The 13205-nt window shown below is 45.5% G+C and overlaps 1 protein-coding gene across 1 annotated transcript; it reads left to right on the top strand.

Annotated features, from left to right (window-relative positions):
* The first annotated feature begins 5729 nt into the window (after window positions 1-5729).
* On the top strand, window positions 5730-9512 carry LOC134207754 (DNA polymerase subunit gamma-1, mitochondrial). The gene is made up of 3 exons (XM_062683621.1): window positions 5730-7482; window positions 7566-9148; window positions 9208-9512. Exons 1-3 carry the CDS (start codon window positions 5860-5862, stop codon window positions 9494-9496), a joined length of 3495 nt encoding a protein of 1164 aa, XP_062539605.1. The 5' UTR covers window positions 5730-5859; the 3' UTR covers window positions 9497-9512.
* Window positions 9513-13205: the final 3693 nt, after the last annotated feature.

Here is a 13205-nt window from a genome sequence, read left to right as displayed (position 1 = left end):
GATTGGTAGCTAGCTTGAAAGGTTGGTTGCTTGATTGGTAGGTTAAAAGATTGATTAGTTGCTTTATTGGTTGATTGGTTTTGTTGTTCGTTGCTTGGAAGGTTGATTGATTGCTTGATAGGAATCCTCGAGGGATGCATACGGGAGTGTTTAGCGATGCTGACAGGAATTCACCAGCGATGCCCTCAAGAATCTGCCAGCATTGCGCGCACGATGCCCATAGAAATACACCAATGAAGTCCACAGCAGTCCGCCACGATGCTCACAAGGATCCACCAGCGATGCCCACAGAAATCCTTCAGCGATACCCACAGGAATCTTCCAGCAATGCCCACAGGAATCCATCAGCGATGTCCTCAGGAATCCATCAGTTTCCCAAATGAATCCGCCAGCGATGCTCACAGAAATTCACCAGCGATGCCCACAAGGATCTGCCAACGATGCCCGCAGGATGCTAACAGGAATTCACTAACGACTAACGATGCCCTCAGAAATTCGCCCGCGATGCCCACAAGAATCCATTAGCGCTGTGAACATGTGTCCGCCATCAATGCCTACAAGAATCTGCCAGCGATGCCCGCAGGATGCTGATAGATATTCACCAACGATGCCTACATGAATCCGCCAACGCTGTGAACAAGAATCCACCAGCAATGCAAACAGGAGTCCGCCAGCGATGCCCACGAAAATCCGCCTGTGATGCCCACAGGAATACGCGAGCGATGCTCACAGGAATTGCCCACGATGCCCATAGGAATCTACCAACGATGCCCACAGGTATTGGTATGGTATCGGAGCTGAGCTCATCAAGATGGGCCCGGAAAAGCTAGCCACTTGACTGCTCAAACTGCCGGAGGAGTGGAAGGAAGAGGTTATATACCTCATCCTTAAGAAAGGCGACAAGCTGCAGTTTGAGAACTTTCATGCGATCACTATTCTTAATGCCGCCTACAAAGTGATATCCCAGATCATCTCATCCCACCATTAGTGAATGAGTTCGTGGGAAGTTATCAAGCCGGTTTCGTAGACGACCGCTCGACAACGGACCAGATCTGTACTGTACGGCAAATCCTTCAAAAATGCCGTGAAAACCAGGTCCCAATCATGTTCATTAATTTCAAGGCGGCATACTACAGTATAGACCGCTTAGAGCTATGGAAAATTATAGACGAGAACAGCTTCCCTGGGAAGCTTACCAGACTGATCAAAGCAACAGTGGATGGTGTGCAAAACTGTGTGAAGATTTCGAATCGCGCCGGATACTAAGACAAGGTGATGGACTGTCATGCGGAGAGCCGGGTGTAACAGCCGGGGTACGATTTTCAACAGATCCAGTTCGCAGATAACATGGACATTGTCGGCCGAACATTTGCAAAGGTGGCCGCCTGCAACGTGAAGCAATAAAAGTTGGACTGGTGTGGTGGTGAATGCGTCAAAGACAAAGTGCATGCTTGTGAGCGGAACCGAGCGCGACAGGGCCCACCTGGGAAGCAGTGTTACGATAGACAAGGATACCTTCGAGGTGGTCAAGGAATTCTTCTACCTCGGATCCTTGCTAACGGCTGATAACAATGTTAGTCGTGAAATACGAAGGCGCATCATCTGTGGAAGTCGGGCTCCAGAAGAAGCTGCGGTCAAAAAAGATTCGCCACCGCACCAAACGGCACTTGGAGTATTCGAGAGACGAGTGCTTAGGACCATCTTTGGCGGTGTGCAAGAAGACGGTGTGTGGCGGTGAAGGATGAACCACGAGCTCGCCCAGCTCTACGGCGAACCCAGTATCCAGAAGGTAGCTAAAGGCCGCCTTACACCTCGGGAATTTGGTCCGCGGATTTTTTCCCCATGTATTTTTGCATATGCGATGTTTTCGGGATTTGGGCACGGAAAATCAAAATCCCGGCCCCCTTTAAAATACACGGGGACCAAAATCCGGCGGAAAATTTTCCCGAGGTGTAAGGTAGCCTTAAAGCCGGAAGGGTACGATGGGCAGGGCATTTTGCAAGAATGCCGGACAGCCACCCTGCAAATATGGTGTTCGCTTCCGATCCGGCAGGTACAATACGGCGTGGAGCGCAGCGAGCGAGGTGGGCAGACCAAGTGCAAAACGACTTGGCGAGTGAGGCAATTAGTTATTAGTTCCTGGTTAGAGTACTGTGCCAGACATCTTCTCCTGGGGCAACCAGACGAGCATGCGATTCGGCTCGGGCTTGAAGGAGCAGCTGTCGTCCTTATAAAACGGAAATTAAACAAAAGTTATTTCATTTCTATTGGAAATTTGGAAAATTGCAAAAAAAATACCTACTTACGAAAATAAAAGCGAGAAAATAAACAAGACGCTTGACACAGGTTTGACAAAAATAACAAAAATATCGATGCTGTCAGTAATGCACGGTGAGAGAAACATGCGTGATAACTGACAGCGTATTTAGTGTCTTTTCAGTTGTATACCTAGGACTCCTACACACCGATTGAGAATTAAGTGCAACACGAGAAAATTGCGAGTGCCAGATCCCGGTATTAGTCCCTGGTGCAATCATGCTTCGCACCGGTGGTGAATATCCGGTTGCTATTGAGGCAAACACGGAAATAAATAAAATCAGGAAAAAAATATTATTTATTTTCAAATCATTCAGAACGCGCTCCAACTTTTGTAATATAAATATGTGCGTAATGCATTTTGTGATTATCAGATTAGCTAGACACACATCTGCTAGGTGGCGCCAGCTTATATGCAATAATTTAGTGAGGTGGATATCTCGAGATCTATAAGACTTAGAAAGATTTTGCCTTCTACAAAGTTGTTCGGCTAGCCATAACATTTATGATGGAGACTAGTTTAGTTTATATGTAAGATTTAAAAGGATAGTCAACACCAGAAGTTTAGTTTGAAACCGCAATACTCATTGGCGCTCGAGTTGAGTCGAATCGAGTCAAGTACGAGACACTGAAGATGGTCTTACTGTAAAATCTGTCAAAGGTACAACCAAGTGGTGGAATTAAATGGAATTGTACGAACTCGTCTTATGGCAAGTTACTTTGTAGAATACGGCAATATTCTGAAAATTCCAGATTTTGAGATATTTAACCTATCAGTTTTTTTTCTTATGCACTAGCGCCGCTAAGCGATTGTGTTTAAAACTAAACTTGCTTGCATCATGACGGTTTTCACCACCCGGACAACTTTGTGGAATCCAGCTTTTTACGAGTCGGTGCCATAAAACTTTGAATCACCCCTCTTGACACATGCTGTGTCCACTATAATATTCGTATATGGATCTTAGCAATCGGCGATTCATTGAATTTTTTGAAAACATCATTGAACTGTCGTAATTTTTCTTGAAATTGTGGCATGTCTTCAAAACTAGGTTTAATATTTTATCCATTAAAATATATTTTGAATTCGTACTTCTTTTAGGTATCTTAATAATATAAGCTTGCCTGGCGCCTGTGATACGCATTTTTCTACAATACAAGAACACACGCTTTCCACGTCAATGTGATCTTCTGATACTATCTCTGGTTTGTAAAATTTATGATTTTATGTCTTGTAATAGTCCGATAGTCTCTCGATGCCAATAAAGCTATCACACAGATTTGTGAATGGGATCATTGTTGTATATTATCATAAATAAATATGTGGTGCCTATGAGTAATATTGTTGAACGCGTTTCCGGACTTAATTTACTGATAAAATTCAATGTGATTGTACTTATTAGGAAAGGGTTTATGGGAGAAAGAAAGCAGAGGTGAACTTCTCGCAAGGGTCTTTTTTCTCGCATGGGTTTTTTTTTTCAAGAAATAGCCGAGAGAGGAAGTGGATGAGCATAGATGCAGAATATATTCACGAGAGAATAGCCGGAAGAATATTATTCTCGTAAGATACGAACAATTTTGTAATAAATGGATTAGATAACGTATATTTCAGGTGTATTCGACTGAGACTCGTGGTCAGTTAGATTGCGAAAAAATCTTACTATGGCTCTCCCCTAAAAAAAATCCTTAAGTAATTTGAGACGGAATTATTTGGAGAATTTCTCGATAGAAAAAAACTGACTTAATAAGTGACAGCAAGCACAAATTTTAACCTAGCCTTCAGTAGAATTAAAACATGGGAAATAGCTGCAAAGGGTTTCGTCGCAGAGTAACGGCACGGGAGTCGCGGATTGTTTGTAGAGCCAAGGACGATCCTTTTGTCGATTCATGGTACAGACCAAACAGACGAACTCTAAAGGCTCAATTTTCGACACCATAGCTGATACAAATTAAAACATCGTAACCGCTATTGACACTATTCTGCATGGCTCTTAAGGCATTTTATTTGCATAAAATGAGATACCTAAAATGGAAGAATGATTAGTAATTTTAAAGGAAATGTTTATGCGTGAATTTCCATGTTGTTTAAAAATAAACAATCTTAAAAATCTCGATGGTAACGGGGAAGATTAAAACTCTACTTCAAGGCTACCAAGATATTATTTTGAATCAAGTTCACAGCATATGTCAAATTCGATTCACCCCTTGTTAATTTATGGCTAGCGTAAAAAGCTGGATACGGCAATATTCTAAAAATTTCAGTTCTCGAAATATCTAACCTAGCAGGTTATTTCTTATACACTAGCGCCACCAAGCGGTTATATCTTAATCTAAACCTGCGTTGATCATAATGGTATTGACCACCCGAACAACTTTGTAGAAGGCGGCAATATTCTAAAAATTCCATATTTTGAGATACCTGACATTTCAGGTTATTTCCAATACACTAGCGCCGCCAAGCGATTGTATTATTAACTAAACTTGCTTTCGTCATGATGGTTTTAATCATCCGAACAATTTTGTAGAAGACGGCAATATTCTTAAGATTTCAACTATCGAAATATCTAACCTTTTAGGTTATTTCCAATTCACTAGCGCCGCCAAGCGGTTGTATTTCAAATTAAACTTGTTTTCGTCATTATGGTTTTGACCACCCGAACAACTTTGTAGAAGACGCCAATATTCTAAAAATTCCAGATTTCGAGATATCTAACCTATCAGGTTATTTCATATGCACTAGCGCCGCCAATCAGTTGAAATCCAAACTAAACTGACCTCCAACACAATGGTTTTGATGATGAGTACCCGAACAATTTTTCAGCAGACGGCAGATTTTTTATTTATGGGTTACTTTATATTTCCGTGTGATGGTTTGGCAACGGTTGGAGCGGGTCGCCAAATTTGCCAACTCGCTATTCACCGAAGGTTGCGTTTACATTTCCCAAACCCGTTTACCAACGACCGGTGCGAGTTCGCGTCATGATAGAGGTTGTTATTTTGGCTTTATTTACGCACTGGTGGGGATCGTCTTAGGGTCTGTCTCAATTGGATGATTAAACTCAAATTAAACTTAAAAGTGACAGTTCAATAATTATCGAATAACCCTGCTGGATGAGCAGGATTACTTTTGACAGATATCGAATCATTCTTGATCGATGTCTTATTGGAATTGCTGGGTAGCACGCAGCCATTCTTATGGCCGGGTGATTTTTAAATTTTCAAACTGTCAGTTTTAAGTAAAATTAAATTTGATTCGGGAAATGAGACAGAGCCTTAGTAGTGTACGGTTTAAAAATATTTACGCGGGTTTTTGAATGTTACGCTTGATTCAAACAAAAAAATGATATATTTTTATCATTTTACCCCACTGTGCCAATGCCATCCTCCAGGCAACGAACGAGTGATCAAAACAAACAGTGCAAACTAAAAAATAACAGTTTTGTGTACACACCGCACGCGTGGACGTGAACTACCGTTGCCTTACTACCTTTACCGTTAGCTATCCGAAATTTTACCGATTATGCCCGCCAGGGAACCGCCAACAAAATGCTGTGCCAATTTCGACGATACTGCACTCAGCCGGAATTCTTCCCGCGCAGCACCGTACGCCGTTTGAAAGCGAAAGCCGCGATTGAAAAGTGTGACGCTGAAGTTCCTACGAAAAATGAAACAGTTAAAGAAGCACCCGTTGTGCCTTCCAAAGCTGCGAACTCCGCCCGATTGAATGAGATGAACATCCAGCTACTGTCCCAGGGACTGTACGACCAAATCTTCTGCATCGCAGAATCAAACAACGGTAAGTCATGCTCCCCGTCATCGGATTTGGTCGAGAAACTGCGAAAGGATCTGACACGGCACGGAATTCCGTTCGATAATCCGGAAATCTTACCAGACGTTGGTGTCCGTTTGCCTAAGTTGAAGGGTGCCAACATCGAGGAACATTTTCTTCGTATCGCACAGGAGCAAAGTCAACCCTATTTGGATTTGCTGCAGTTGTTGGCAAGTGGGAAGGTTCCTCCGTTGCCGGAGAAGTGGTCCGATAGTGTAGGTTGGACGTGTTATGACCCCGAACGGGGGGTATGTTCAGTGCCTTACCCGGATGAACGGGCGTTCGTGTTCGATGTGGAAGTTTGTGTAACTGCCGGTGCGACACCGGTGATGGCCACAGCTTTGAGTCCAACCAGGTGGTATTCGTGGACCGGTGCGAGTTTGTCCAATCAGGTGGCTTTTGGGGAGGGCCATCGTTATCAGCTGTCAGAGATGATTCCTATGGAATCGAGCGAGAAGGACAAACGAACGGATGGAAAATTTCTGGAACCGAAGATTGTAGTCGGACACAATGTGTCTTACGACCGGGCACGTATCCGGGAGCAATATTGGGTGGAAGGCACACGACTACGGTTTGTGGACACAATGTCCCTACATGTTTGTGTCAGCGGAGTTACTAGTTATCAGAGGGCAATGCTGAAATCGAGTAAGGAGATGCCACTAGAGGATCAGGGATGGAGCAGTCAGAGCTCGTTGAACAACTTGGCCGACGTCTATCAGCTATATTGTGGGGCTAAGCTGGACAAAGAGAAAAGAAATATATTTCTAGAAGGGTCACTGGCGGACGTCAAGGATAATTTTCAGAGTTTGATGAATTATTGCGCGGGAGATGTTATGGCAACGAAGGCGGTTTTGGAGAAGCTACTTCCACTGTATCTGGAACGATTTCCTCATCCGGCAACGTTGGCGGGAATGTTGGAAATTGGAAATGCGTACTTGCCGGTAAACAGTAACTGGACCAGATACATCCAGGAGTCGGATTTGGCGTATGAGGATTTGAATATTGAGGCAAAGCATCTGTTGGCTCGAAGAGCGGATGCTGCTTGTCGGCTGATGCACGAGGACAAATACAAGGAGGATCTATGGCTGTGGGATCAGGACTGGAGTGTACAAGATCTGAAGCTGAAAATCGCCAAGAAGGTGTCCTCAAAAAAGAAAAAGAAGGATGTTGATGGTGCAACGACAGAGCAGAAAGCGATTCCTTTAGAAAGTAAAGAGGAGGATACCGAAGAAGATATTCTGGCGAGGAAGTTTGAGTATTTGTACAAAACAAAGGATTTGTTGCCAGTGCGACGACCGTTGCTTCCAGGCTACCCGGCTTGGTACCGAAATTTGTGCTCGGTAAGTTCGCAATGTTAGAATAGCGTACAATAATTAATTTTCCAAACATGAATTGTGGAAAATTATTTTTCCTTTTTTTTCAGAAACCAACAGACAACGAGTGGTCCCCGGGAGCAACGAACATCGGAACCGGTATGCAGATAGCACCAAAGCTGCTACGCCTGTGCTGGGAAGGTTACCCTTTGCATTTCATCCGCGGACAGGGATGGGGATTCCTTGTGCCACACAAGTTTGCCCGAGAAGATGATGAAAGTGGCACAATTCCATTGGAACAGTTGGCCGCCGCTTGCCCGGTGCTAGACATCAACCCAGGAGCATCGCCCGGCGAAAGTCAAGAAGCGTTGGGCAGCTTGTGGCGGGACGTGGAGCAGAACATTAGCCGGAAGGACTACTACAGGAAGCTTAAAAAAGACAAGACCAACAATGCATACAAAGGAACCGGAATTTGGTGCAACCTGGATCTGGAGGAATGCTGTTATTTCCTCAAACTACCGCATAAGGACGGTCCTTCGCATCGGGTGGGAAACCCCCTGTCAAAAGACTTCTTGAATAAGTTCTCGGAAAACGTGTTGGCTGGTGATGGAAAGACGGCCGAAAGGGTCGTCGAAATTGCCAAAATGCTGTCCTACTGGCGAAATAATCGAGATCGAATCAACGGACAGTTGGTGGTGTGGCTCAGCAGAGATCAACTACCGAAACACTTGCGAGATGAGGACATGGAATATGGGGCGATCATTCCCCAAGTCGTAGTATGCGGAACATTGACGCGACGGGCAATGGAACCAACATGGATGACGGCGAGCAATGCACAGAGGGAGCGTATCGGAAGTGAGCTGCGGGCAATAGTACAGGCTCCGAAGGGATATAAAATGGTTGGTGCTGACGTTGACAGTCAAGAGCTATGGATAGCATCGGTACTGGGAGATGGTCACGCGGCGGGAATTCACGGAGCTACTCCCTTCGGTTGGATGACCCTGAGTGGGTCGAAAGCTACCAAGACTGACATGCATAGTGTCACGGCGCAAGCCGTCGGAATATCTCGTGATCACGCCAAGGTCATAAACTATGCGAGAATCTACGGTGCCGGGCAGAATTTTGCCGAACGATTGTTGAAGCAGTTCAACCCTACTTTCTCGGACGCGGAAGCCCGCTCAAAAGCTATGAAGATGTTTGCACTAACAAAGGGTAAGAAGTTCTACTACCTCAAACCGGATTTCCGGGATGAGTTCCCCCACAAAGGATACTCCGGTTACGAAGCCTTGAAGATGGCCAAAGTGTACAACAAATCCGTTGAAGAGATGTTTGAAAAAGCTCGCTGGGAAGGCGGAACCGAGAGCGCCATGTTCAACCGATTGGAAGAAATCGCCGGATCGGAAACTCCGGTCACTCCATTTTTGGGCGGTCGATTGAGTCGAGCCTTGGAACCCCAGGAGGGAACCGAAGAACGTTTTCTACCAACGCGGATCAACTGGGTCGTGCAGAGTGGAGCCGTCGATTTCCTGCATCTGATGCTCGTTTCGATGCGCTGGCTGATGGGTGACCGGGTTCGATTTTGCTTGAGTTTCCACGACGAAGTACGCTATTTGGTGGCAGATCGGTTCGCTCACCGGGCGGCACTGGCCATGCACGTCACAAATTTGCTGACGCGAGCATTTTGCGTTTCAAGGTTTGAACATCCAAAATAGACAGTTTTTACTTATCTAATAAAGAACTTTGATTTTGCAGACTCGGCTTGAACGACCTTCCGCAATCGGTGGCCTTCTTCTCCACCGTTGAGGTGGATTCTGTCCTAAGGAAAGAATCCCACATGGACTGCAAGACACCATCCAATCCGCATGGTTTAGCCGTGGGTTATGGAATTCCTAACGGAGAATCCCTCAACATCTATCAACTGTTGGAACGGCTTGGTCCAGTTGACTCTGACATGACCAGTTGGGAATGGCACCGAGGAAAACCCTCGACAACTGACAAATATCGACTGAAGAAAAAAGATAAAATCTTGGAAAAGGAATAAATTGGCATAAAATTTATCTGTTTGCAATCAATTAGAATTACATTAGATTTAGAAAAGTTCCGCGAAGCACAACACCAAATTCAACGACATTCCAGTTCGAGACAGCAGCACGTACGGACGTGTTTTTTTGCTCGCGCATTCTTTTCCAAGTGTTTTTTTCTCGTTCGTTCGCTGTTTACGTTTTCGCTTTGTCGCGTTGGCGTTATTTTCTCCCGGATCTGTCAGCAGTTCCGGCGGGAATAGTGCCTAAGCGCACTGCTCTTGGAGGCGCGGGTAACCCCTCCAAATAACTATTGCAGAGCAACGTGTACTCGTCGTTGCCACTTGACGATACCGGCAATCCGCCGAAGAAGCGCAAGAAGCAGCAGTCGCAGCTGCAACAAACTCAACCAGTGCGCCACCAACACGGACCATCACAAGTCAGCCGTGGAGTTCCTCGAGGTCCACAGATATGAGTTTTACACTCATGACCTCCCCGGCACGAAGCCGCTCAAGGCTTTGATGCGAGGGCTCCATGACATGGATGAAAATGAGCTCATCCAGGAGTTGGAAGGCAGCGTACTCAAGCCAGTCGTGGTGCACAAAGTTGCTTGTCACAAGACGAGAAGGTATCGCGACCACCTTTATCTGGTCCACCTGGAGCATGGCTCCACTACCTGCAAGGGTCTGAAGCTGGTTGAGATAATCAACCATACCGTCGTTGACTGGAAGCGATATCGCCTAGTGCACCGCGACGTTACTACTTCAACTTCGGGCACGGAACCAGAAACTGCCGCATGAAGCCGCGCTGCAACAAGTGTGGCGAACCCAACCCAACAAATCCGGAAGAAGGCTTCCACCAGAAACCTTCCGAAGAAGAACCGTGCTCCTGTAGTCAACGAGGTGAACTATCCGGCCATCGCGGCTCCCCGTCGAGCGATTCCAGTCCTCCCACCGTTACAACCGCACAAGCGATTGGCAGCAGCAGCTGCGTCGGTTCAAACTCCAGCACCGCCGGCTCCATCCTCCAGCGAATGGCCCCCGCTCCCTCCTCCTGGATTCCGCCGACATCAAGATGAGCATTCTCTACTCCCGGAGGATTCCGCTCCGCTCTACACCCGGAGCAGCTGGCTCCAATATTCAACCAACGGCTTCGTAGCTGCAAATTCCGGTTCGACCAGATCTACACTCTGGGCATTTTCGTCATTGCAAATGGCTACTAGGTTGGGTCTGGCAAATTGGAACGCTTACTCGCTCTGAGAGCATGATGCTCGAGCTCTGCGAATTCCTTCAGGAGAAGGAGATTGACGCGGCTTTCATCACCGAAACCCACTTGAAGCCCGAGGTAACCCGAGCAGCACAAATCAGGCAAATCTTGTTGCAGCAACTTGATTGCGACTAAATCTGGTCACATATGAGTTGCAGTAACCTGTATGGAATGTGTGTGCTGCTAGGGAAGTGCAACAATTCCGGGTTTAAGGCTGGTGAGGTTCGATCGAACACGCTCCAGAAGGGAGGAGTGGCAATCGCCTTGCGAAGCAACGTCGCCTGGTGCCGGACTTCAAGCTCAAATTCATCGAAGCCGTTGGAGTGGAAGTCACCACCTCCGACACGATTCCGACACTTTCATCGTGGCTTACTGTCCCACACAATCCAAAATCGACGATGGCACGTCGGCCGAGCTACGAAGGGATATAGTCAAGCTTACACGGCGGCAGGGGCAGTTCATCATCGTTGGAGACCTGAACGCAAAGCACCAATCGTGGGGAAACACCGTCTCAAACCGGAACGGAGTCGCCTGGTCCAACGACGAACTAGAGGGCCACTACACCATCCTGAGCCCTGACCGCCCTACCCGGTTGACACGGTCCGGGGCTCATGTAACGCTCGACATCTTCATCACGAACATGCACGATCACGTCTCCCAGCCGGTCGTCTTCCAGGAGCTCAGCTCGGACCACTATCCGGTGGTGGCGGAAGTTGGAACTTCAGTGAATCGGCACGAGCTAACCCGGCGAAACTATCATCGAGTGAACTGGCAGCGGTTCCAGCAGTGCGTCGACAACACCATCGATTACGAGGTGCGTCCGGAGACGCCGGAAAGTATCAAACGCCAACTGTGCGCCATCGAAGAAGTGTTGAGAATCTTTCTTCCAAATAATACTCGGATTGTTCTCAGGTTTGAAGATAATTTATTGAGCTTTCAATACGTCAAGTGGTTTATATCAAACATGGTTATTTATCGATACAATCATTCTAGTTTCATATTCTGTATAAGCTTGTCTATGTAATCTACAGTGTCTATATTGTATACAACTAATTCTAACTTCTAAGTTCCATGCAACTCGTAAAGCTTCTTGTTTGCCACAAGAAGCTCTTCGTACATTATTGCATACAATGTCTGATTGGATACAAGTTCTTCCTTCCATAGTCGACATTGGATTGACAGTCGACATTTCGTTTGTCAGTAGTGAGATGTCAGAATGACATCTTGTTTATCAGTATTAGAATGAATGGCAAATTGTTATTGTTTATGTTTCATAGTGCAATCAATCGGATCGAAACATTTTTCTCAACACTTCCCCACAATTTGCACATTCAACATACTAAACAGTTTTCTATGCGTGTTTTTAGGTAACCCCTTTGTAAACGCGTCCGCTGGTTGGTCTACGCTTGGGATGAATTGCAGCTTGAGTTTCCCTCCTTTGATAAGTTCCCGAATGAAAAGGTATTTGATGTCCAAGTGCTTCATTCGCTGGTGTGATCTCGGCTCCTCCGCTATCCTGATGCACGGGATGCTGGCTTCCATGATGATGAATGGTGTTGTGATGATATTCAATTCATTGAGAAGTGATGTTAGCCACACCCCTTCTTTTGCAGCAGCGCACAGTGCAATCAATTCCGCTTCACTCGTTGATAAACTGATGGTTGGTTGCCGTTTCGTTGACCACGAAATTAGATTCCCATATAATAGATATGCATATCCTGATAATGATTTTCTATCATCTGGATCGTTTGCAAAATCTGCATCACCAAATCCTACTAATGGGGGCTTATCTTCATGTTTTGAGTATACAATTTTTGTGTCGGTCGTTCCCCGTATCGCAATATTCGTTTTAATCCTGACCAGTGCCAGTCCGTGGCACAGTTCGTATATTTGCTCAAAATGCTGACTGCAGTACAAATATCTGGTCTTGATGTTATCGAAAGGTATTGTAGGCATCCAAGCAATTCTCTGTAAGGCTGTTCGGTGAGTTTTCCTCAGACTTCGACCATTTGGTGTTGTAATCCAATGGTGTCCCCACTGGTTTGCACTCGGCCATTCCAAATCTTTTGAGAAGCTTCTCTATGTATTGTGGTTGAGAAATTTCTATCGTCTGATTTTCAAAATCACGTACGATTTCCATTCCCAGAAAATGCTTTACCTCCAACATATCTTTCATTTGGAATAACCTTCCTAACTTTTCCTTAACCCAGGATATATCTTCGTTATTCTTTCCAATTTCCAGAATGTCATCTACATATAAGATGAGTATTATTCCTTTGGATTTTGACTTGTATATACAACAGTCATTTTTCAATGGAATGAAACCAAGTTTTCGTATAGCATCATCAAAGCGTTTATTCCATGATCGGCTGGCTTGCTTCAAGCCGTATAAACACTTATGAAGTTGAACAATGTGACCTTGATCATTTCCATTTCTTGGGAGTTTCATATAGATTTCCTCGT

Source organism: Armigeres subalbatus, chromosome 1, assembly GCF_024139115.2.
Source record: "Armigeres subalbatus isolate Guangzhou_Male chromosome 1, GZ_Asu_2, whole genome shotgun sequence".
NCBI classification, from domain to species: domain Eukaryota; kingdom Metazoa; phylum Arthropoda; class Insecta; order Diptera; family Culicidae; genus Armigeres; species Armigeres subalbatus.
This window is presented reverse-complemented; position numbering and strand designations above follow the sequence as displayed.

Coding starts and splice junctions, on each gene's coding strand:
- LOC134207754 (XM_062683621.1), top strand. CDS start 5,860: ATGCTGTGCCAATTTCGACGATACTGCACTCAGCCGGAATTCTTCCCG. Junction 7,483..7,565: donor GGTACCGAAATTTGTGCTCG/GTAAGTTCGCAA, acceptor CTTTTTTTTCAG/AAACCAACAGACAACGAGTG. Junction 9,149..9,207: donor CGAGCATTTTGCGTTTCAAG/GTTTGAACATCC, acceptor TTGATTTTGCAG/ACTCGGCTTGAACGACCTTC.